The sequence below is a fragment of the Lontra canadensis genome, unplaced genomic scaffold (assembly GCF_010015895.1).
Source record: "Lontra canadensis isolate GAN:19392208 unplaced genomic scaffold, GSC_riverotter_1.0 scaffold33, whole genome shotgun sequence".
Lineage (NCBI taxonomy): Eukaryota > Metazoa > Chordata > Mammalia > Carnivora > Mustelidae > Lontra > Lontra canadensis.
Genome location: NW_022631027.1, coordinates 8,106,434 through 8,130,813, shown reverse-complemented (window position 1 = coordinate 8,130,813; position 24,380 = coordinate 8,106,434). Strand labels below are relative to the sequence as shown.

At 45.8% G+C, this 24,380-nt stretch overlaps 1 protein-coding gene across 2 annotated transcripts; it reads left to right on the top strand.

Annotated features, from left to right (window-relative positions):
- The first annotated feature begins 6,229 nt into the window (after nucleotides 1-6,229).
- Nucleotides 6,230-18,398, top strand: F3 (coagulation factor III, tissue factor). Of its 2 annotated transcripts, none has more exons than XM_032867177.1 (6): nucleotides 6,230-6,508; nucleotides 7,705-7,816; nucleotides 12,502-12,692; nucleotides 14,944-15,122; nucleotides 15,675-15,822; nucleotides 17,393-18,398. In XM_032867177.1, exons 1-6 carry the CDS (start codon nucleotides 6,409-6,411, stop codon nucleotides 17,527-17,529), a joined length of 867 nt encoding a protein of 288 aa, XP_032723068.1. In that variant the 5' UTR covers nucleotides 6,230-6,408; the 3' UTR covers nucleotides 17,530-18,398. The 2 variants fall into 2 exon arrangements, with proteins under 2 accessions (XP_032723068.1, XP_032723067.1); XM_032867176.1 differs by having other exon boundaries at nucleotides 15,675-15,834.
- The last annotated feature ends 5,982 nt before the right edge of the window (nucleotides 18,399-24,380 follow it).

Here is a 24,380-nt window from a genome sequence, read left to right as displayed (position 1 = left end):
CCCCTTTGGTTGGATCTGTGGGATTTGCTATTACTATAGACCCTCCTTTGAAGACCTTATCTACTTTTACATCTTTCACCAAACCTAGGCAAATGTCTCCCAGTTTCTAATGCTAGCCTCAATCTCTTCCCAAGCCCTGGTGCCCCGTTTCCAACTCTTCGTGCTGGGCAGCTTTCTTAGGGGTCCACTACCCCCTCACCCTCAACATATGTAAAATTAACAGTTTCTGAGATGCCAACCTTCTCTTCCAGGCTCTATCTTGACCTGTTCTGCCACCTTTCTCTGCCCCAAGACCTTACCACACTGTCTTCTTTCTGCCCTCCAGCCACAATCTGTCACTGAGTCCCACAGCTTCTTCCTTCATACTGTCTGTCCTTGGCTGCCATGCAAGTTAAGGGTCTAGCTTCCTCCTGTACCCCCTGACTCAATTCTTCTGACAAACCAGAAGAGTGAGTTTCTTAAGGTACAGTCAGCTGAATCAAGTCCAGACTTGATGAATCCTGCAGAGATGTCCATGAGCCAGCTTCCAACAACACGTGTCACCTGCAGGATGCCTAAACCCATTATGTGAGGACAGGCCTCAGCTCTTGGCTCATCCTTTCTTCCCTCAGCCACTCCCCTGTGGTCCAGCTCAGACAGTGCTTTCCTCCAGGGAACCTTCTCTTATCACCCCAGTGAGATGTGAATTCTCTCTTCAGAGGTCCCAAATCCCTTCTCTATCTTTAAACAAAGCTTTATGGGTGTGGAGGACACACCACATGCTAGGCACTGTGCCAGGGCCTGGGGATATTAGTAAAGATAAAGCAGCCTCTAGCACAGAGCTCTCCATCTACTAATGAGAGACATGGCAACATATCCTACTTCACTTATCCCACCTTCTCCTGTGGCCTCCGTTCTCTGACTAGCTTGCAAGATATTTTTGCAAAAGGACACCTAAGACAGTTCCTGGTACATTGCCCTGCACAGGGTAATCCCTCAGAAGTATTTATTAGCCTGCAGAAGGCAAGATTTTGGTTGACAAATCCATAAAGAAGATGTAAGACAGATACTATTCTTAAAATCAAGGGCCAGGGGATTGGCCTGGATGGCCCAGTCCATTAAGCATCTGCCTTTGGCTCCAGTCATGATCCCAGGGTCCTGGGATTGAGTCCCACATTGGGCTCCTTGCTCAGCGGGGAAACTGCTTCTCTCTCTGCCTGCTGCTCCCCCTGCTTGTGCTCTCCCTTTCTCTCTGACAAATGAATAAGACCTTAAAAAAAAAAAAAAATCAAGGGCCAGGCTTGAGATCCATTCAATTTGGTCATTTTAACAACTGTCTGTAAGGTTTACCAAATTCTGAAAACCCAGTCCCTGTTATGGTGCCACAAGCCCTCTCTAGAGCATATATCCTGTCCAGCTTCTCATGACAGGGAATAGGAGGCATTTCATGGCTGGTCCATAGCTGATTTAGACCCATGAGTTGCTGCCATCTAGAAACCAGAGGTAGTGGTTTAGGGTGGCAGTCACCACTTCACCACTAGCCAAACATTATACACATGCCTCCAGTGTGGACACAACTTCCCTCACTCAGCAGTGACTTCCCAGCCAGCAAGCTCTGTTTGAAAGAGGCATTGGTGTCACAGGATGGAGAATCCGCCATTAACAGCTACAAGTGGCTGGATGGTTTACGGGCTAAGATGTTAGAGCATCTGTGAACCATGCTGGTTTATAAAATGTCAACAACTGAATTCTTGAAAAAATAAAGCCTCCAGGTGCATATACTCTTAAACTGTTTATTTCCCATTTCTTTTCTTATTTTCTCTTCATCTAGGGAACCACTCCCCCCACCTGCCGCCACCACCAACCTAGCTATCGTTTGCCTTTTTCTAGAGTTGGCTTTCTATACTGGGATTCACTTTTTTTCCCATGTGCTAAACTTTGAAAATTCACTTGTACTTTCAAATGGATAACGTACACGTATTTCAAGCCTAATTTTCAGAGTTGAAGATTCCTGTCTGATGGACTGACCATTACACGCCTAGCCTTGTTTTAGGGGGTTTTTTGGCATGCAACAAATTTTTTAAATAAATAATATCATTTTATATCCAATCCAAAATGCTGACAGGAAATCATTCAAACAATTAAAATTAGGACGGTAAGTAGGAGTGCTGATATATTTCAATAGGAAAGGGACTCGTTGTTTTATTCTGTATGCCCAAAGTCTAGAGAGAACTCAACATCAGGTAGATAATTCAGGTATTTACTGAATGAATGGGTTTCTGTTCATTAAGTTAAGGAGCTACAGAAATTAGGAGTTAAAGGATGCTTACATAAAATTATACCATATTAAAACTTTAAAATTATATGTGTTATATTTATGAGATCATACATTATGTGTTTTCATTTGAATGACTTTTTGTTACTAAAACAATATCCACAACTTACATTTATGATTTACCTATTTTGTCAAAATTGTATGTACAGAGTAAGAATAATATTTACTGCCCACCAAAATGGAAGTTGACAGACTGTTTGAAAAGCCTTAGGTTTATAAAGATACTTTTGTGCTTAAAATATTAATCCTATCTAAGGCTTGAACTGGAAGCTTTTTCTCTAAAATTTTGCTTTTTAAAATACATGCTTTGTGATAACTTACTTGGTAAAGCTTCTTGCAAACTATCTTAGACAGCTAATAGAAGTATTTTCGAATGATGAAGATAATAGATTTCATTGTACAGGCTCTCCACTATTTAATTTCCTTCTAAATGTTAACTGTTGGACTAGTACATAATTATTTTCATAAAATGCACACTCATGACTGCCAATTTTTCCATGACTAACTATACCCTGCCAGATGTTTTTTTAAGTTTTGCTAAGTCATATTTTCTTTTTCCAGAACTCTGTGTTCCCCACTCCCTAAGTCCCTCTGGCCTTTTGTCATAGTTTGCCTTTTACCTGGATTTGGGGTAAAATGGATTCACTGCTCTTTTTACCACTTTTATATGAATATAATAGTTTTATGTAAATTACTCTCAAGTTCACAGATCCCAAAGCTTAACCTATCCCCTTCCCAGGGAGATATACCTTTTGTACAATTTACTCTAAAAAGTCAGGAAGCTTTGCCATGCAATAACAGCCTCATCATATGACTGAAAATCTGAATCATCCTAGAACCGAGGCTTTTAGAAAAATGCTAACCAGTTCCCAAACTTCCACATTTGTTTTCCTGCTATCCAGCTACCTCTCCTCCTGCTCACATTTTCTGGCAGTAGCAAGAATCATTACTTACTATTTAGCCAGCTGGAACTTGCTGTCAAGTAATACCATGCAACCCACGATGGATTTGCATTTTCTTACCCATCTGAGCATTATGGAACACTCACTGCCCAGCACTAGACAGAAAAATTTCAATGACAAAAAAATTTCACCTCTTGAATGCCAATGAAAATATTTGGCTGCATGTACAGTTCTCAGAAAAATGTTCATTGATTCAAATGTATTAAAATAAAAGCCTACCATGTGCTGGTAATTGTGCAAAGGGTTGAGACATGTAAAGGAAAAAATCCAGTCCCTAGTGCCCCAAAGAGCTCTAGGGCGGAGGAAAGATGACAAACACGCAGTTGAAATCAAGTGAAGAACTCGATAAAACCAAGTCAGTGCAGTTAGTGGGGGCAACCAAGGAAGGGCTGCAAAGCTGCCCAGTCATTTCTAGACTCCTCATCAAGCACAGTGCATCACTGTTTATGCAAAAGGAACACTCTCCTACATGGATCCAAACATGCATGCGTCAAGGAATAACCATCAGGATATTTCCATTGGAGAACGGTGCATTCCTCAAACTGCCAGCGTTTTCTACCCTTACTGTAGAGCATTGTTGAATGTCTGTGGACGAGTAAATTAATCAAGTAAGCTTGGGTTTATGACCCAATCTTACTTCCATGTATTTGGAGTAGAAGAAAGCATGGTTGTGGAAAAAAAAAGTCTGTGAGGCCAGAAGACCAGATCTGCTCTGTGAGGCTGGTCATAGGCTTCTCATCCTTAGAAGGATGTCTGTGAGGTCCCCTCCAACCCTCTGGTACTCTAAGATCTAATCATAAAGGGAATGGTCAGGCCAGCCTGATTATCATTATAGTTTAGGCATGTTTCACACTTCTCAGAATCTTCAAGATACATCAGGTAGGAGGGAGTTTTGGTAACCGCTAAGTTCAAGTTCACGGAAGGAGGTTTAAAAAAAATGTAAGAGTAGGGAATAATTTTAACAATTAATTTGTTTCTGTGTAATAAATATCAATAGTAAAACTTTAGGAATGTACTCTTAACAGTGCCAAGCAACAGTGATCTAGAAGTTGTCTGGCCACTGTCTGATCAACGGTGATATCACAGAGATATTATTTACTATCAGTCTGCTTCCTCTTTTTCTTGAAAACAGCAATAAATTTTTTTAACATTTTTCAAACTTTTAAGAATGTTAATTCCACATTTACTCAAAAACCTCCCCAGAAACCCAAGGAATTCTTCTCTTCCTTATCTGATAATTTTAGTGAATATGCAAAATAAAAATTTATCTAATTTATCAACCTTTACATCCCTTTTTGTGTCACCTTCTAACATTAAACATATTTTCCTTGCCAAAATGCTGATCTTGACATAACTTAAAGCCCTTTATAATTTCGGACAGTCAGTGGCTCCAAATAGAACCAATTACTCTGTAGATAGAGCAACAATTCCCTGGGTCTTGGGAAGCAAGTATAACATTTTCTTGTAGGTACCTTCAACTTCAGTGCAAAGAATCACATCCCAGGCTGGGCTAAAGCTCTGTTAGGGAAAATGACTCAGGCCCAGAGACTACAAAAAAGAGGCTTGCATGGTCTCATTTTGCAAATATAAATTCTGTGGGTTTTAGGCCTGGAAGAGGTCTCAAAGAGGAAACCATCAAGTGCAGCTTTCAGCTTCCAGGAAAGATGGACAAGAGCTAAACCTGGAGGTGCTATTTCAGTTCAGGCAGAGGGAGAAAAAAAAATTTGCAGGGTTTTATTTCTTTTAAAATGAGTGTATTGCTATGGCTCAACAGGCATTATGGAAATGTGTATGTAGTATGTACTAAGAGGCAAGGCTAAATTCCCTAGAAAAAAGTGGGAGACTCTGCTTGCTCCCTAAAACCTCTCCAGTCTGTCTTGGAGGCAACTACATAGTAATAAAACAGAATGATGTCAAGTACTTTGACAACACCTCTTACAATGCCACTTAGAATAGGAGTTAACGTTCTCTTGCCTGACAATTTTACAGGAAAGCCCAGAAGAGGAAGCCAGAAATAGATTCCAAAAAAACCAATGCTTAAGACCGACAAAAAAAAAAAAAAAAAAAAAAAAAAAAAAAAAAAAGTCTGATGCTATTTTTTAATTATTTTTGATTTCTCTACACGGGCGGAACTCAGTCCCACGAACGTCTTCTTCAGTGTGAGAACAATCCTTTCTGGAACCAGCAAGCCGCAGATGTCATGCTGGAATTCTCCCAAGGGCAAACCGCCAGACTACACCAGCTCTTCCTCGGTCACGACCCCAGCTGGGCTGGGCTGAGCCTGGGCTAACTGACCTCCGGACCTGTGGGCAGACACCTGCGCTTGCACCACCTTTACAGGACGCGACCCACGCTAAGGGCCCCACGAGGTGGGAATGCTGGGTGGTCTTGCCTTCCGGGCGGAGGCCGAAGCTCAGGTGGGAGAGAGCCCAGCTCGCCGTCAGCCGCTACTTGGCGACAGATTCCGAGGCTCGGCCCCACGTGCTCCGCGCGCCGGGCGAATGCTCCCCGCCACTCCAGCGAGCCCGGAGCCGCTACGCGCGGTTCAACTTGTAAGTGCTGCCGCTCCCGCCGCCGGGGACAACACCCGGACCAAAGAGTAGGGGAGAATCCTTGCCTCCACCTCGAGAACTCCTCCCGAAGCGCCCCCGCTTTCTTCCCCACAGACCTGCCCACTCAGGTCGGACGTTGGGGTCGCCGGCCTAGGTGGCCCGGGGGTGACGGGGCCGTGAAGCCGGGGGACCCTGTCCCCCGCCGCACCTGGAGCCGCCGGGTCCGAAGGGAAGCATCGCGCTCTGCAGCGCTGTTGAATCACGGGTGAATCACCCCTGGGAGTTTCCTCCCCGGAGGAGGCGGGACAGGGGTGGGGACTGGCCTGGGGCCGCCCACCGCGACGGCCAGTAGCCCGGCCGGAGGCGGGAGTGGGGAGGAGCGGCGGGGGTGGGCCGGGGGCACACGAGGAGCGGGCGGTCGCGCGGCTCCTTAAAGCGCGCCCGAGCGCGGGCTCTCCCAGATTCAGGGTTCTCCGCACCCCTTCCCGCTCTAGCACGCTGCCATCGGCGCCTCCAACGCAACCTCCCTAGTCTTCGGGGCGCAACGGAATCCTCCAGACCTCGCCGCCAGCTCGTGGACATGGAGACCCCCACCTGGCCCCGGGTACCCAGCCCCGAGGCCGCGGTCCCTCGGATGCTCCTGCTCAGCTGGGTCCTCCTGCAGGTGGCCAGAACGTCCGGTGAGTGGCACCAGCTCTCGAAACCCAGCGGCAGGCGGCCGGAGGAGGGGGCTCGCCCTGCTGCCCGGAGGTGCCCCGCACCCCCTTGACGCGGCCGAGTCCTCTCTCAAGCAGCGGAGTCCGAACGTAGCCGAAGCCGGCCCCCGAGGCGCGCAGGCGGGTGATGGAGGGTAGTAGTTGGCGTCCCTTCTGCTGGAGAAGCTTGCTCCCGAGTCCGTCATTATGGCATACAGGGATTTGTGGCTCCCGCTATGAGTTTAGGGAAGGTGTTTTCCAGTGATCACCACCTTGAAGGTGGTGGACACGGATCCGCACTTGGCCTGGTCAGCGTACCGTGTTGGTATATTATCCTTCATTGCATGTGCACTTGCCTTGATAAAGATCCGCCCTTGCGGTCTTTTCTTGGACATCTTTGTCTTAGATTGAGTTAGAGGCAATCTTGCTGCAAAAAGTCTCTTAGATTGGAGCAGACACCACATTGTGCATGCCCCATATGCTTATTGCGTGTGCGCGGCATGGCAGAGACTGACCTGCTGAGTATTGGCAAAACAGACCTTAATAATAACGCATCCTAATGAAACCCATCCCATGGTGTGACAGGCCACTCCTCTAACTAGCTGTCCAGAAGTTTCTATACAGAGACATGTTAGATAAAAATGGGAAAAGTCAAGATTTGGCTTTCTTATGGTATTCAGCCCTAACCTCTCTCACACACGTGGGATCTGCCCTTGTCCATAACTTACCCCAGACCCTTCTTACCTGGCCTTCCCTGGTGGGTTGAACCTCTGAGTCCTGTACTTCCTGGGCTGGGTCTTAGACATAGCCAGAGGCCGAAGGCTCCTGCGCTGTGTTTCTAGGTCAAGTTAGCTCAGGGCTTCCCACCACCCTAACACCCCCTCCTGCACCCCCCCCACACACCCATGAGTAATTTCAAACAAGGATTTTGAGATCCTTATCTTTTTTCTTAGATTACCAGGTAGATCTTGCCATGAGGAACTTCAGAGACTTTAATGAAGAAAATAAAAACTTGAAAATGTCTTTTGTCTTGATAATTCAGCAATGAAGCTTTTGTGGTTGGAAAAAAATTGATATGAAGTTAATGGTGATTCTGGGGGGATGGGAAGAGGTTTTATACCATCTACGTGAAATCATATGCTGAGTTCATGTAATAATAGTTGTTTCTCTATTGTTTAAAGGCACTACAGAGGTAGTGGTAGCATATAACTTAACTTGGAAATCAACTAATTTCAAGACAATTTTGGAGTGGGAACCCAAACCCATCAATCATATCTACACGGTTCAGATAAGGTAAGCTAGGTACAAAAAAAAAAAAAAAAAAAAAAAAAAAAAGAAAGAAAAGAAAAGAAAAGGAAAGAAAAAAAATTAAAGTTTTTATGTTTCTACTTCCCTGTGCTGAATACAAATGTCTTTAACGCTGATGAATGGATGAGAGTATTTAACAGATGACAAAGGGCATTCCTGGTCATTTGCAGGCGGGAGCTATACTCTGTGAAGCCTGCAACATTGTCACAGCTTAAACTGATAGACTGTTTCACTTGTTTTTGGACACTATGGGAATATTCTTAAATGGAGTCTAACCTGGGGGTAGATGAACCTTCTTGAGCGGCTGTGGTAGCATGGAAACATGTTGTCCTGAATGGATACTAATCCCATTTAAGCACACAGGTTTTTCCTCCCTGTCTAGACAGTGAGCCGGATCTAACATGTTGTGGAGGGGGCGGGGAGGAGTCCAAATGTAGACATTGCCCTAAAGCAGTGTTTGATTCACTCATCTTTGGACACTGATTGAAAATTCGGTTGCATACATATACTCGGAGGAGGTCAAAGTTGTGACTCACTAAAGCCTGGAAGAAATGCTCCTCTGTCTATACTCTGGGTTGTTGGAGACTCGCTGCTTGGCCACTCTCCTCTCTGACTGACAGCTCCCTCCAAGAGCTAGTAGGTTGGCATTTTCAATGAGTGTCAGACACTTGCTGCCCACCTTCCTTGACGGTTTTCACCATTTTCTTGGGGGAGTTTTTGGTTTCTGAAATGTTCTAGGAGGCTCAATAGAGTTCTTATTAAATAGAGGAGAGCTAGTTGAAAAAAGGCACAATGGAATCACTGGCTCCAAATTCAAGGTGTTTTGCTGTTTTGTTTTAGCTTGTGTCAAACCTTTTATATGGTATTAGGAATACAGCTCCTAAGGACAGAGTGCCTCTATGAGGTAGATGTTCTTGTTTTTCAAAAATGAACTTCATGACAACTCTTGCTAAACAGGGAAGAGAACTTGTATATGTGCGTGCTGTGGGTATGGATATAGAGAGAGAGAACGACAGGAGTTTCAGAACCCCAGGTAATAATTATGGTTATGGTCCAACTCGTCCATTCAGCATCCACTAATTGAGAATTGGTATTTAATTCCTCTGATACAACACTGAGGTTTACCTTAGTAAAACATCTTCCTTCTGGATAACGAAAATAGGATTTTAGGAGGAATGCTTACTCCTACATATATTCAGTCTTGGGTTTGGTGAATATGTGGCAACTGTTACTACCGACCTGATTTTTTTTTTTTTAAAGATTTTATTTATTTATTTGAGAGCGAGACAGTGAGAGAGAGCATGAGCGAGGAGAAGGTCAGAGGGAGAAGCAGACTCCCCATGGAGCTGGGAGCCCGATGTGGGACTCGATCCCGGGATCCTGGGATCATGACCTGAGCTGAAGGCGGTCGTCCAACCAACTGAGCCACCCAGGCGTCCCCCGACCTGATTTTTAAACCGAAGCCTTGATGGGCTCTAAGTTTTCAGACTTTCCAAGGCTGCTGCTATTTCTTTCTTTCTTTTTTTTTTTTTTAAGATTTTATTTATTTATTTGACACAGAGAGAGAGATCACAAGTAGGCAGAGAGGTAGGCAGAGAGAGGGGGGGAAGCAGGCTCCCCGCTGAGCAGAGAGCCTGATGCGGGGAGCTCGATCCCAGGACCCCAGGACCATGACCTGAGCCAAAGGCAGAGGCTTTAACCCACTGAGCCACCCAGGCGCCCCACTGCTGCTATTTCAGTAACACATCCTAGCAGAGCTGTGGCTCGCAGGTGCCTGCAGCCAGGGATGAGGGGTTCCTGCCAAGACAGTGACCTCCCCACACTCCTGCCCCTGCTCTAGAAGCCCTGGGGGCTGTCCCCCACCCCCACATTCTTCTTCAGCTTCCCCGTGGGTAAATACAATTCCTGGGTGAGAAGGACTATGGCAGTCCAAGAAGAGGAAACTTGCCTGCGGAAGGGGAGGGATTGATTCTGACTGCCCCTATAGTGAGTGCCCAGGCTCTTCTGGAACCGGGATCACCCCAGTACCTCAAACCACCAGCTTCCTAGGTGGGTTGGCCATAGTCAGATGGGAGCCCCCAGAGCTGGGAGGAGGAAGAAAGGCCCTCTGTGTGTTTTCCTCCTTCTTGGCTTTCTGCCTCTAGAGAAAGCATTTTAACCTGCTGCTCTTCTTCACCCACCTGCCCGCACCACCAGACAGTCCCCACTCCCAGGGCACCCCTGCTGTGCCTGAGCCCCTCCATGGAGCTCCAGCAGCATTTGCGCCCCCCCCTCAAAAGTTTTCAGTGGTGGCTGGGAAGTGCTATTGGCTCAAGCCATTGTGCCCAACCATCACCTGTAATATTGATTCTGTGGAAATGTTCTGAATGCTAAGACTAAACTTCCAAAGCTTCTAGAGAACAACCTGCTTTTAAATTGTTGAATCTGGCTTCTGTTGGAATTTCTTAGTAATTCAAGTGGGACATTTATTATTTCCAAACCGGGAGGTTTTGCAATACCTAGAGGAAGCTTGAAGCCTTTTAAAGTGTTATTGCTGACAATAGCATTTAGAGGAACTTAGTACAGAACCCCTTCATTACCTTCTCACAAGACTTTACTGCTTTCAGGGATGTAGGTGCTTGTGCTAATTTCACCAGAAGAGTACTGTGATTTCTGTGTGTGAGCTGGGACAAATGGAATACCTGTCTCTCAGATGGAAGGAGGCCACAGAGCGCAGCAGGCTTTCTCCTGTTAACCCAAACAGGAGAAGAATCGTTATGTTCTCTCTCACTTTTTAGAATAGAAGTGATATTATTATTAAAAATGCATTTTGGTCATTCTGGAATTAAGACAGCCTCTCTACTTTTATCACAGAAAGAGAAATGTAAAAAACCAAAATATTTCTGTATCCATCTCAGTTTGTGGATCTTAGGACAAAGAGTGTGTTTGCCCATGCCCTCTTAGCCCTGAGAGTTAGTTCAGATTTTTTAAAAAAAATATGTACTTAGGGCTCTTATGCATGAACTGAGAGAGCTGAACCCATATGGCAGCTTGTTTTCCCCTGACTCAGCCCACAAGTGCAAACCACCTAACACTCAGCAAGGCCTAGCTATGTGAGCCCTCCGTTTAGCCATGCTGCTGCAGGGTGCATGGGCCACAAGGGCAAGGACCCTGGTACCAGGTTTGCAGTAAGTGCTTCGTTGGACATGTCAGTGCTGGGGTACAGAGAAGGGAGAGGCCAATTGTGAGAAAGGAGATACGGAGATTCTTGGAGAAAACAGGATTGGAGTACGGTCTTGAATGCTGGGCAGGGCTCTCTGGTGGTCTGTGATGCTGAAGGGAAAAGCAGTGTGGCTGTCAATGTACGTGGCACTGGTGTGTAGATCCAGTGGCTGGGACACTCATCTACAAATGTTTCCATCCTTTAGAAGAATGTCGTGTTTAGCAGTTCCTTAAATTATTTCCTCTTCAATGATGTCTTGCAAAGGAAAGCTCTGTCTTAGCCTCTTTGTCTCTCAGACTGTTAGATCCTACCGGTATTGTAATGTGATCATCTTTGATGGGCTGTACTCACATAGAAGTGAGGGAGGCATGTAGTATAATGAGACGGACACATCTGTTCTCATTGCATTAGCTATGTTACCTTGTACAAGGTACTTAATGGCTCTGAGCTTGTGTCCTTATATGTGAAAAAGATCCAATACCTTCTTGGAAAGATTATATCAAAGGAAGTTACCTGAGTAAAAGGCCCTGTATGATTCCTAGCATATGGTAGATTCAGTGATAAATAACCACACCAACAGTGGTCACAATCAAATATAATATAGAGAATATACGGTTATGTAGATCCTATTATTAGTACATTGACTATATTTCACATAGAATATAGAATGTGGTAAAATAAGTGTGTAGTAGGGACTCCTGGGTGGCTCAGTCAGTAGGGTGTCTGACTCTTGATTTCGGCTCAGGTCATCATCTCAAGGTCATGAGATCGAGCCCCACATCAGGCTCTACATTCCATGTGGAGCCTCCTTGGGATTCTCTCCCTCTCCTTTTTTCCCTCCCCATGCTCACGCTTTCGCTCTCCCTTTAAAATTAAAAAAATAATAATAAAAAATAAATCAGTGTTATAGAATGATATAATAAGTAGACTATAACAAATAATTGGGTCTTGATGGGAAATTGTTCTCTCTCCCATGTAACCATAAGAAATTGTCTGCATTTTAAGAAAGCAAGCCAGCACCTGGCTGGCTCAGTCAGTTGAACATCCGTCTTCGGTTCAGGTCACAGTGTTGGGGTCTCAGGTTAGGCTCCCTGCTCAGCAGGGAGTCTGCTTCTCCCTCTGCCCTTCCCCTCCCCCCCACCCCACTGTGCTCTCTCTCAAATAAATAAATTATTAAAAAAGAAAGAAAGAAAGAAAGCAAGCAAGCAAGCAAGCTACTTCACAAATGGTTGAGAGCACAGACCCAGCAGGCGAATGCTGTGTGACTTCGAGCCGGACTCCCGTTCTCACCTTGCCCCATAGCTTTATCTGTGAAAAGTGAGTCATTGCAGAGCTATCCCCAGACTGCTGCAAGGACCACTGCCCGCTTGGACCCCGTGTGGGGGCTGGTAGTATAACACCCAACCCAGCCAGAAAGCAAGCTGCAGGTCCTCCCGTTTCATTTCTCTGCCTCTTTTCCTCCCTTTAGCCCTAGACTTGGAAATTGGAAGAGCAGATGCTTCTACACCACAGACACGGAGTGTGACCTCACTGATGAGATTGGGAATGACGTGAATCAGACATACCAGGCGCGGGTCCTCTCCTACCCGGCTGACGCCACCGATTACTCTGGGGAGCCTCCATTTACAAACTCCCCAGAGTTCACACCTTACGTGGAGAGTAAGTACTCTTTGTAATAGCCTTTCATGCTTGAGCTGAATATCCTGTGAGCTTGTGACTCTTAGGGGCTATCACATAAGACCATGTATCCATACACAGATCCTCTTTCTCCGGAACTGGTAAGTGCCACAGCCCTCTTGGCTCACTCCTGGTGTGGTGGGAGGTTCACAGAAACGTAAACAATGCACTTGTTAACAACAGTGTCATCATGTAACTACCCTCCCCCCTTCCCTATTCCCAGGCCCAGTGGAGGGGCTGGGGAGGAGCCAGGGAAGGGCTGGGAATGGGTCGGGGAGGAGCAAACCCACCAAAGCTGGAGAATGAGCATTTCCCCCGTGGATATTTAGGAGATTATAAGAGACGGAATCGCATGAATCTCCAGAATATTCTCTTCCATCATGAGACCAGAAGTCCCAGGTTAGGGTTTTCACGAACAGTCACAGATCTCTGTAGGTCTAGTTCCCCTCTGAGCCCACAATCAGGCTTGCTGACCTTTTTAAATAAACTGAGCAGGCTTGGAGTCCCAGGATGCGGTGGTGTGCCAGCCCTTGCCTGGCCCGCCCCAGCCTGCCTCCTTCATGCCGGCTTGGAAAATGAGGAATGCTTCCCTCCCCAGCCTTTGCCCCAGTAAGCTGACCTTAGAACCTAACAAGGGAATGCAGAGGATTCCAGCCAAGCAGGAGATTTAGATTTTTTTTTTTTTTTTTTGGTCAGGACTATAGTTCTGAGCTAGGTATTTTTAATTAACAGATATAGCACATTGAGGAGAGTGAAATCAGCTGCTCTTTCAAGAGGAATTAGAACAAAAGGTTAGAATGAAAGGGTGTTGTGTTTTTTGTTTGTTTAAAGTTTTATTTATTTATTTGAGAGAAGAGAGAGAGAGCGCGCAAGTACAGGGAGCTGCAGAGGGGGAGGGAGAAACAGACTCCCACTGAGCAGAGAGATAAATGTGGGCCTCCATTCCAAGACCCTGGGATCATGACCGGAGCCGAAGATTGATGCTTAACTGAGCTACCCCAGCACCCTGGGTGTTGTGTTTTTTATCCGGTGCTTTTTGTATTGACCCTCTGACTGCCCAGTGAGGGAGAATGCTCTCTCCCAGCAGGGAGTTCCTTAAATTATTTTAAGGGTGAGGCTGAGGGACGGTCCACCAACTTTCCCCTCTGCTGTCTACAGTGAGAGTGGAAATAGAAAGTAACCTAAACCCCGAGTGAGTCTGTCTGCCCTCCCTGAGCCCCCCGGTTGCCAGAGCCTATCTTCAGACTCCTGTGTGGCCCTCACTGGTGTGTCTCTCACAGGGGCTCAGCCACAGCCACCCTTCAGGGACTGCGCGGGGTCCATGTCACTCATTCCCCCTTTGGTCAGATCCTCATGATTTCCTTTTATAGTTCTTGAGTTTTTTTGTAAGCCACTTCAAATCCTTTTTTGGTATAAGAGAGAAAATATTTTATAGGGGTGCCTGGTTGGCTCAGTTGGTTAAGTGTCTGCCTTCGGCTCAGGTTCTCCCTCTTCCTCTGCCTCTCCCACTGCTCATGAGCTTGCTCTCTCTCTATCAAATAAATAAATAAAATCCTTAAAGAAAGAAAGAAAAAAAAAAGAAAATATTTTATGTATTAATTTTGCATGTGCACACACACACACACACACACACACACTTGCTGGTAATTTGTGTTGACTTACTGGGATTTCTACAGTCACACAGCCTAAGCACAGCAGACTACTGAGCCATTGCAGAGACCCTATGGTTGACACTGGCTCCCTGAGGTCCTGAGGACTTATCCTGCTCTTTCCCTCAGCCCCTAATTTACTGTATCTAAAATATGGAATCTTATACAACTGCATCATTTACTACAACAGCCACTAGCCACCAATGGCTACAGAGCCCTTGAAATATAGCTAATGCCATACATCCTGGATTTTGAAAAATATCTCCAAAATTTTTTATATTGATTACATGTTAAATGTATTATTAAAAGTAATTTCAGTTGTTCCTTTTTGCATTTCCTGCTGTGACAGCAAGGAAATTTAAAGTGACGTCTGTGGCTCCATTATATTTGCACAGAGATGGCAGTGCCCTGGGAAGTCTCAGGGTTCGGCTGCGGAGCCACTGAGCTCACAACCGCCGGGGATCCCGTTCTGTACGGCTGCTCCACGAGGGATGGCTGGGCTGTTATTAACCGTGACAACTGAATGGACTTCTGCTTGGTAGAGAATTCTTTGGTTCTAGCGGAGCTCATTTTCTATGTTTCAGCTAAGCTCGGACGGCCAAAAATCCAGAGTTTCAAACAAATCGGGACAAAGCTGAATGTGACCATACAAGATACATGCACGTTAGTCAGGAGGAATGGCACCTTCCTCAGCCTCCGGGATGTTTTTGGCAAGAACTTAATTTACACACTTTATTACTGGAAAGCTTCAAGTACAGGAAAGGTGAGGATTCTTTCATCTGTTTTTACGACTTGTTTTAAATTATGGCTCCTTGACTTTACAGCCCACTTCGTCCCTTAGTTCAAAAATGCCATAGTGGGATGGGTGAGAGAGCAGCGTGGTCGAGGGGCGGGGTCCTGCTGTCCCGGTTCTGCCTGGGACTCCGGGGGGACCCCTCAGATCTGCAGGCTCCTCAGCCAAGGATGGGGCCGGGTCAACTCTGAGGCTCCTGCCAGCTCTCCCATTTCTTTCTCTCTGGGGGATCCCAGAGACAAAATCGGTTTTCCATTCAACGATGAATGCTTCATTCCTTTTTCCCTTTATGGCACATCTCTTCTAGAGGAGCTAAATTGGGTTGGATGTACCTAAATTGGATATTTTTGTCTTGGAAGAAACGTCCTTAGCAGTTACCAGGGGGAACAGAGCAGCCAAGTCACTTCTAATCCTTCTATGTCAGGTGTGTCCCTGCAGGCTTTTCCTTCCACAGTGACTTAGTAATGGGGAAAGAATTCACTCTGAGCCCAGATGAATTCAGAACTCTTCATCTTTTAACAGAAAACAGCCAAGACGAACACTAATGAGTTTTTGATTGATGTGGATGAAGGAGAAAGCTACTGTTTCAGTGTTCAAGCAGTGATTCCATCACGGAAGGCTAACCAGAAGAGTCCAGAAAGTCCTACTGCCTGCACTAGCCATGAGAAAGGTACGTTCAGAGGTGAGTGGCTCTGCCCAGCATGCACTTGGGAGGCACAGATGCCTTCCAGAGGACTGGTTCCACCCTCAGAACCAGGATGGACTTTTGTTCTGGGAAAAACAGCCTTGTTGTTGTTGTTGTTTGTTTGTTTGTGTTGTTCTAGGGGTTCCCTTACAATTTTAGGCATTTAGAAATGCTTCTGTGTTGTCCCCTTGTATTAGTGTGTTCTTGAGCCCCTGCCATGTGCCAAGCTCTCCACTGAGCACTGGACACTCGATGCAAGTTTACAATTTAACATCAAAGCACAGATTTCTCTGCGTATTTTTTCATACTTAAATTCTGATCCTGGGAGTTATGGGGGAGTGTCTGAACCAGCGGCAGCAGCACCCACTAGACATTTGTGAGCATGCGCCACGGGCTGTTGTCACAGGGTCTGAAAGTCTAACCCAGAAAGGGAGAGACTGAATCTGACAGATAGTCCCTCGTGCAGGTGCGTGCACACCTGGGGCCCAGACCCCTTGTGAGGAGTGGCTCCTAGCTGGAAGTGCCACGGCGGGTTCACACTTGTCCAGTGAAGCTAAAATCCTGAGTCTCCCTCCAGGCTTTATAGGGAAAGGACTCTGAGGACATTCAGGGAACAAAAGCATCATAGGATAGCTCCTTGCTAAGGCAAGATTTGAATATTTAGAAACACTTTTTTAAAAAGATTGTATTTATTTATTTATTTGAGAGAGAGAGAGAGCATGAGAGAGAAGGTCAGAGGGAGAAGCAGACTCCCCACCGAGCAGGGAGCCTGATGCGGGACTTGATCCCAGGACTCTAGGATCATGACCTGAGCGGAAGGCAGTCGCTTAGCCAACTGAGCCACCCAGGCGCCCTAAAAACACTTTAAAGTAAATTCTCTCCTATTGATTGATCACGATGGAAGTGGGGAAGAAGAGGGCTCTCCTTCCGTCTGGTCTTTCACCCCTCTGTGCCATCAGACCCCCAGTCCTCACGTCCATCTCCCTCAAGCCAGCTGGGGTTCTGCTGCCTCTCTGTCCTCACACACACCCAGATCACTTCTTCCCTTCCTCTTTTTCTTCTACTGAAATGTGTCCTTTAGAACCATTTCAAATGCCACCTCCACCAGGAAGCCTTCCTATTGCCCCAACCAATTATCTACTGTCCTTCACCTGAACCCTGCGAGCACTCTGTGTCTCACTCTTTGCACTGACCTTCATCTTCTACGATTGTAATCCTGGCCACCAAAGCCAGCATTAGTTTTAGCCACTTGTTTCTAACAGTGGTTCCTGCTCCCACTTATGTGTACCCTTTCTAGGCTGTCAACATTATCCCATTTATTAAACAGCCCATTAAATCACGTTCACCACCATCAACAGCCCTAAAACAGTGAGGGCTTGACCCATTCTTTCCTAATCAAAATGTGTTGCCGTGGAAAGAGCGGAGGAAAAAATATTTCAAATTACACAAAACATTAATTTGGTCTCATTTGGGGTTATTGCCCTCCGTTCTGCCCACTGATGAATGGGATGCAAGCTCTCCAAGTTGAAGTTGATTGGTACCCTTTGTCTTTCAGGAGTGCTCCTCGTCATTGTAATTGTGGTGCTCGTGGTCCTCATCCTCACCATCATCCTGTCCGTGACCCTGTACAAGTGCAGGAAGGTGCGCGCACGGCAGAGCGGGAAGGAGAGCTCCCCACTCAATGCTGCATAAGGCGTGTGTCCTGGGAGCTGCCGTCCGTGATGGAGTGTAGGCTGCACTGCGACCAAGAACTTGTAAGACAACAGAATATATATATATATGGAAACACAAATGAGTATCTTGGAGCATAGAGACTTGGGCTCAGAGATCGCTCTTGATCTGACCAGTTCTCACAATTAGGATCTGGTTTCAACGACAGCATTAGACACTTTGGAATGTCACGAACGGTACAACCAACTCCAAGATTTAAAAATTTCTATTTTAACACTATCGCACCTTTTGCACATATCATGTGTTAGAATATACATTCTATTCCCCAAATGAAACCAGATCACGTAATCAAAGCAAATGAACAAGAACCTTAAAAAAAAAAAATCTTGGGTAGATTTTTGGAAAACTTTTGAGAAGCTGACTTCAAATCATAGAGGAGAGTGAAATGGAAATTGGGTGAAATTTTCTAACATAGAGAATTCTTTTGTGATATATGGTGTTTAGGTTCTTCTTTTCTGAGTTCTTTAGAGTTCCAAAACAATTGGCAACTTTTGTATGAATGTGTTAAATGCAGAAGACTTCTGTTTTGGGGGCACATTCCCAAAGCACCTTACAGTTTAGCACTTTAATTGACTCAGATGCTGTGGATTAGGCACTTGATGGCCAACTATATATATATTTTTATAAGACTACTATACAGACCACATAGAGGTGATGATTTAAGGTACTGCAAGCTTTTATGGTCAATATTGTATATATTTATATAATTTTCTAAAAGGTTTTATACATGGGAATATTCTATTTATAGAAGTAATATGGTTCTATTTGTATATATTGAAGTAATTTATTTAATATACTTTTATACAAATAAAGGTGGCTGGGAATTGTGACTATTGTATTTATTATATCTTCCATTTTATTATTTATGATTTGGACTTTTATTAGTTGGCTCTGCTGCAGGAACAAATGACCTGAAAATTCTCAGTGGCTCACAACAATGCTATCTTAAAACAATAATAAGAACAATAATAACAACAACAAAGCTATCTTGAATTCTCACTTACATGAGTTTGGTGGCTGCAAGTTGACTGCAGCTCTTCTTAATTACATTCTCATTCTAGGACCCGAACCCAAGGGGAAGACTCTATTTGGGTCAGGGCAGAGGGAAAACAAAAAGCTAGTAGTAACAGCAGCCATGTCTTCAAGCTTTGAGCCACCTCTTAGAACTTCTGCTCACCTGTCACTGGCCAGGCAACATCTGATCACACCCGACAACGCTGCCCACTGGGGGGCACCACCGGTCACACAGCAATGGCAGGGGCACACGATGTCCCAGGAAGGGAGAAAATCATCCAGCAGACTGCAGATTAGAGGGGGTGACTTCTTTTTGTGGGCATTGGGTGGAGTTGCAGATGAAGGCTAGAGAGGAGAAAGGACCAATTCTTTGGACTATCGTCTTGAAAGAAAATTGGATGAAAGGGCAATAGAAGATAGGCAGAGAGAGAAGTAGAGTCTCTGGAGTTCATGAAAAGCAAACTAAATTGAGAGCTCTTTGTGGCTAGGACTGAGTCTGGCTCGTGTTCACGGCCCCTTGAAGGAGGCAGTGACAGTAGGCTCTCAGTCATGGCTGAGTCCAACTGACCATGTTACCTCCCTCTAGAGTATAGAAATAGGGAGTCCACCATTCAAATACAAATAAAACACGGCAGGACAGTCTTGATCTCACAAGAGTATTGAAAGAGGATTCTAGCTAGAGACGGAAATGAGGTTCCCGGCACCTACTACGGCCACAGCTGTGTTTGCTCCCCACTGCGAAAGGCTGGGCCGGTGCAGGCTAGGAAGAGCACCCAGATGGCCCACCCTCCTGGAAGGGGTCCCCACAGACACCCTGAGCAAGCATTAAAATAAGGGAAGAAGCAGGTCACTGTCCAGTTGTTCATGAATTTCAAATCCCTCTGTTCCTCTGCTCCAAAGAATTCCAAGGGTTATCAACAAAACTCTAAACATGACATGTTTGATATAACATCGTATTCTCTGGAAGGATGGGAAAATCAAACCTTTGCTGTCCCCCCAAAAATAGTAGCCTGAAAGGAAAAAAAGTGGTAGAAACTTCAGAGAAATAAAGGAAAACAGATCCTTAGTGTACTGGGTTCATTTTACTGGTTTGCTTGCCATGAACAATCGGTATCAGTACAGGAGAGGCTGTCGTACGCTTGGCGGTGTTTCATTATGCCAGAGAGAGAAGGCATGACTTTACACCCAAGTCAACAGAAGAGAGCTTGGCGTGGGGGCGTGTCCTGCAGTAAAGTGTGCTTTGGCCATTACCTTGAATTCCTGCTCTCACGGGGCCCCCTGGGACAAAGAGCTTAGTCCACCATGTCGGGGAGGGGGTGGTAGAACAAGTCCCAGAGAGGGCATCTGACTGCCTGTTTTCATTAGGCTGCTCCTACCCTGCCAGGAACAACTACGTCATTATGTGATTCCGAGGCCTCATAATCTAAGGAATTTGAATGGATCCACTAAAGAAGGGAAAGCCAGTCTGGATAGTAACGAGGTGTCTGGCTGTTCACAGGGAAGGAATGCATTCCAGATCTGAATGAGACCACACTGCGATGATCAGGAGGCTTTCTGATTGCACTTTTTAAAAAAAAAATTTTATTTATTTTTTAAATTTCTTTTCAGTGTTCCAGAATTCATTGTTTACGCACCACACCCAGTGCTCCATGCAATAAGTGCCCTACATAATACCCACCACCAGGCTCACCCAACCTCCCACCCCCCTGCCCTCCAAAACCCTCAGATTGTATTTTCAGAGTCCCCAGTCTCGTGTTTCTCCACCTGTCCTTATTGCTGAGACTGAACACCTGCTGCTAAAATCCACACTGTCCGTAGTACTCAGAGCAGAAAAGCCTATTAATTTTTTCCTGGTATCCAGAAACTGCTGCCCTCCTGTGGGCCAAATTATACTTCATTACTTATCCTGGCCCTCGACGTATCATAAAGCTAACTGTTAGTAAACAAACATTCAGGCTTTGAAAATAGACCTTTACGATCTCAAATTATTGAGTAAGTTTGACTTACATATAAGTAGTCAGTACTTGTGAAATCCAAAGACATTTTACCCTAGTTACAGCTGATGACCTATAATTGAAGTACCTGTCTCTTAAGTAAAATAAGGAACAATTATCCCTGCTCATGAAATAGGAGATAAACTCATTCCCAAATACAAGTCTTACTTGTTCTAAGACATGAGTATTTAGCAGGTGTTATTTCTTCTCTAACGGTTGCCTGATGTTTGTTACTGTTACCATGTAACTTTAGTTCAGAAGCTTATAGTGGGCACTTGTTCCCCGTCCCATAGCCCCTGCTTTTCATCTGGGGATCTAGGTGATTCTGGCTTTGCCATTCAATACATTCCTTCCTTGTTACTGCAGACATTGGTTTAGGCACAGGATCTAACCTCATCTAGGAAAGATGAATCTCAGAGCTTTTTTCTGGGACTGCAGGCACGCTCTTTCTTGGGGAATATAATGAAGAAACCTGTGGCCCCCATAGCTGCGGGCAGTTATCGCAAGACCACAAAGGGAGCCAGCCTCAGCTGGAGATAACACACTGGAGAGCAGTGCAGGGTGAAGGAAAGAAACTAAGTCACCAAGCTACTGGATCAAACCTTGCCTGAAGTTCTCCCTACCCATGGACTTTTCACAGGATATAAGCCACTTAATTGTCTAAGTAAGCTTTGGCTCAAGTTTTTTTTGTCAAAAGCACCTGAACTGAAGCTGGGAAAGCACTGACCAGGGAGTATAAACAGAGAGGAAGAAGGACGTTTATACTATAAATGTCTGTGTTCATGCCCTCCCAACTACTAAATGATTTTGCCCTGAAATAATCCCTGCTTGCTGGCACTATAAAGATAGCTTTTTCCATTCAGTTATTGCTATCAGAACACAAACATACTGTATTATTTTCTACCTTAAAAAATGAATCTTTCTTTGACCTGATAGAAGCCCTCATCTGGATTTCTTCCTCATTTCCTGCTTCTTGGACACCATCCTCAATTTGTAAATATTGGATCACCTTAGTGCTCCAACCTATTGTCTATCAATAATCATTCTCTGTGAAATATAGCCAAGCCCATGGCTCTATCATTTCATTCTATCCTGCTGTATGCCCTTATCATCTGCATGCAGATGACTCCCAGTGCCCCCAGGCTCTTTCCGACACTCCAGAGCTATGCAGCAGACCTAACTACTACAGCATCTCTACCTGGATGTCCAATTAGCACCTCAATCTTAATATGGCCAAAGAGAATCTGTAATTTCCCCCCACCCCAAAACCTGTTTCTTCCCCAGTCTTTCCCATGTCAAAAAATGGCACCACTACTGGCTCAGGGCAAAACCCTTTGTGTCACCGCTGACTTCTCTTTCTTCTCCCATTCAATCTATTGGCAAAGAGGTCAGCTCTACCTCTAAAATACCCCAGTTCCAGAGATGCCTGGGTGGCTCAGTAGGTTAAGCATCAGGCTTAGGTCATGATCAGGGTCTTGGGATAGGGCCCTGCTGTGGCGGGGGGGGGGGGGGGGGGGTAGGTGGGGGGGTGTCTGTGCTCAGTGGGGAGTCTTCTGGTCCCTCTCTCTCTGCTCCCAACCCCCCTCTTAGCTTACGCTAGCTCTCACTCTCTTTCTGGAATAAAGAAATAAATCTTTAAAAAAAGAATACTCCAGTTACAAAAGTTAACTTCCTCCTCAGCTATCCCACTAACGCCAGCCATTCTCATCCCCTACTGGGTTATTTCGACAACCTCCTAGCTGGAGGCCTCCCTATTCCCACGTTGGGTCCCTATATTCCATTTTCCTCAGAGCAATCATAGCTATCCTTTTAAAATTATATATTATGTTTTCAGGGGTACTGCTCTCAACCCTCCAAGAGGACTCTGGGGTGGGGGGAGTTGGAACTATTCCAGATTAGAGTTAATCAAGGGGAAATGCTCACAAGGTGTGAACAGGCACACTGAAGCCGCAGCCAGTGTGAAGGTTGGCACGAAGGTTTCGCGCTTAGAGAGGGGGTGTGAGCCCGATGCCACAGATTCCCCTCGGTCCTCACCCTCTCCTACTCTAACTGGCTTTTTCCCCCCCGACTTCTCCCCCTGACGCCCAGGGGCCCTGGGCCCTGCACCACATGCAGAGGGAACAATTTTCCCTAGGGTTTTCTACCAGGTCTCTCAGGGAGTTCAAAGAGAAAATGGGCACGGTCTTTTGTGGGGATCCACGAAGGGCTCAAGGAAGAGGCAGGTGGGAGCTGGCAGGGGTCTCACCCCCTCCCACCCCGTCTCCCCGGGGCTCCTCCTTCTCCCCGATTTCCCGGGGGGCTACCCTGGCAGCAAGAAGCCCAAAAGGCCGTTGAGCTCAGGCACAGGGCCGCCTGCCCAGCCCGTTCCTGGTCCACCCCTCCACCCCAGCTCCAACCCTGCTCCAACCCTGCTCCAACCCCCCATCTCTGCTCCAACCCGGTCTCCCACCCCCACCCCTGGCCTTGCTCCCTGCTCTGGAGCCTCAGGGCGCTGCGGTGGTACAGACGGTGGGACAAGGCCCATGGATGCAGCAGTTGTAACTTTCTTCACTTTTTTAACCCTTGATATAATTTTAATTTAGGCTCCCTTTCCACCAGCTGGTAGAAACCCTCCTGCGTGATTTGGCGATTCCCTGGAACATCCGCTTTTTCCCTGTGTCCAGCCTGCCACCCCCAATGCCAGGGTTCCTGCCTCTAGGTCCCTCCACTTCCCTCCGGCTAGCCTTTCCCTCCAGCCTGGTAAATCTATGCTAGGCAGAGATGGCTGGGCTGGAGGTTGGGGGAGCCTCACTACTACTTGTTGCCTGTCCTCAGTACACCTGCTGGCTGTGCACTAGTCCTGTCTGTCCAGGCTGCCCTGAACCAGAGCAAACCTCATGTCCCTCTGCTTTCTGCTTCCATCTCCCCCCCTGAACACTGATCATACAACTTCGGACTAAGTGGGAAGAAGGGTCAAGGCGGAAAGGATCCATCCAGCCACATGGTTGAAGGAGGAGCATTCCTCTTCTAACAATGTGACCCAGACCCCTATGGAGGGTTCTTTTGTCTCAGACTGGGTATCTGGATCAACTGTGTCCAGGGACAAAGATACTAAAATTGATCCACTTTGAGACAAGCTCTCACCCCAGACCAAGAGCAGCCATGTGGATAGTGGTAGGAAATAGGGCCTCTGAGATGAAGAGAGGAGGAAATGCTGGGTAGATGATCTCGTAGGTGCCCTGTACATGTCCCAGACAAGGCAGGAGGTAATGGCAAAGACGACGACTTAATGAGAAGACAACAGCAAAAGCTGTAAAGGGTGGTGAGACAAGATAGTACAAAAAAGAACTGAAGAAACTGGCAGGAAGAAACCTGGTTAGGGCCTATCCTCAGTCCCAAGATCTCTGGCAATATTCTGGGATGGAGTGGGGGGTAGAAATTAGAAAACTGAAATCAACTAGTATCTTATGAAGATTTTTTGACCATTACTCAAAATGATCTATTAGAATTAGAGATACTGAAGCATGGAAATGACAAGGAAGAAGTCCAGCCTAGTGTTACACATGTGGAACTAGAAACATAAACTGATGGTCAATTTCTAACAACTGCCACAAGTCCACAGGTCAAGTGACAAAAATTCAAATTTCTGTTCTTTTCCTGAAATCAGCCTGCAAAATTCATACAAAATCTTTATAAGACACACTAAATTGGCCAAAACAGCTCACAAAAATAATAGAGAAAATTAAATAACTATAGTTAAAGCTTTTATAACAACTCTAATTTTCTCAAAAAAGCACTTAGTAGTTATATGCTATTATGTCCATC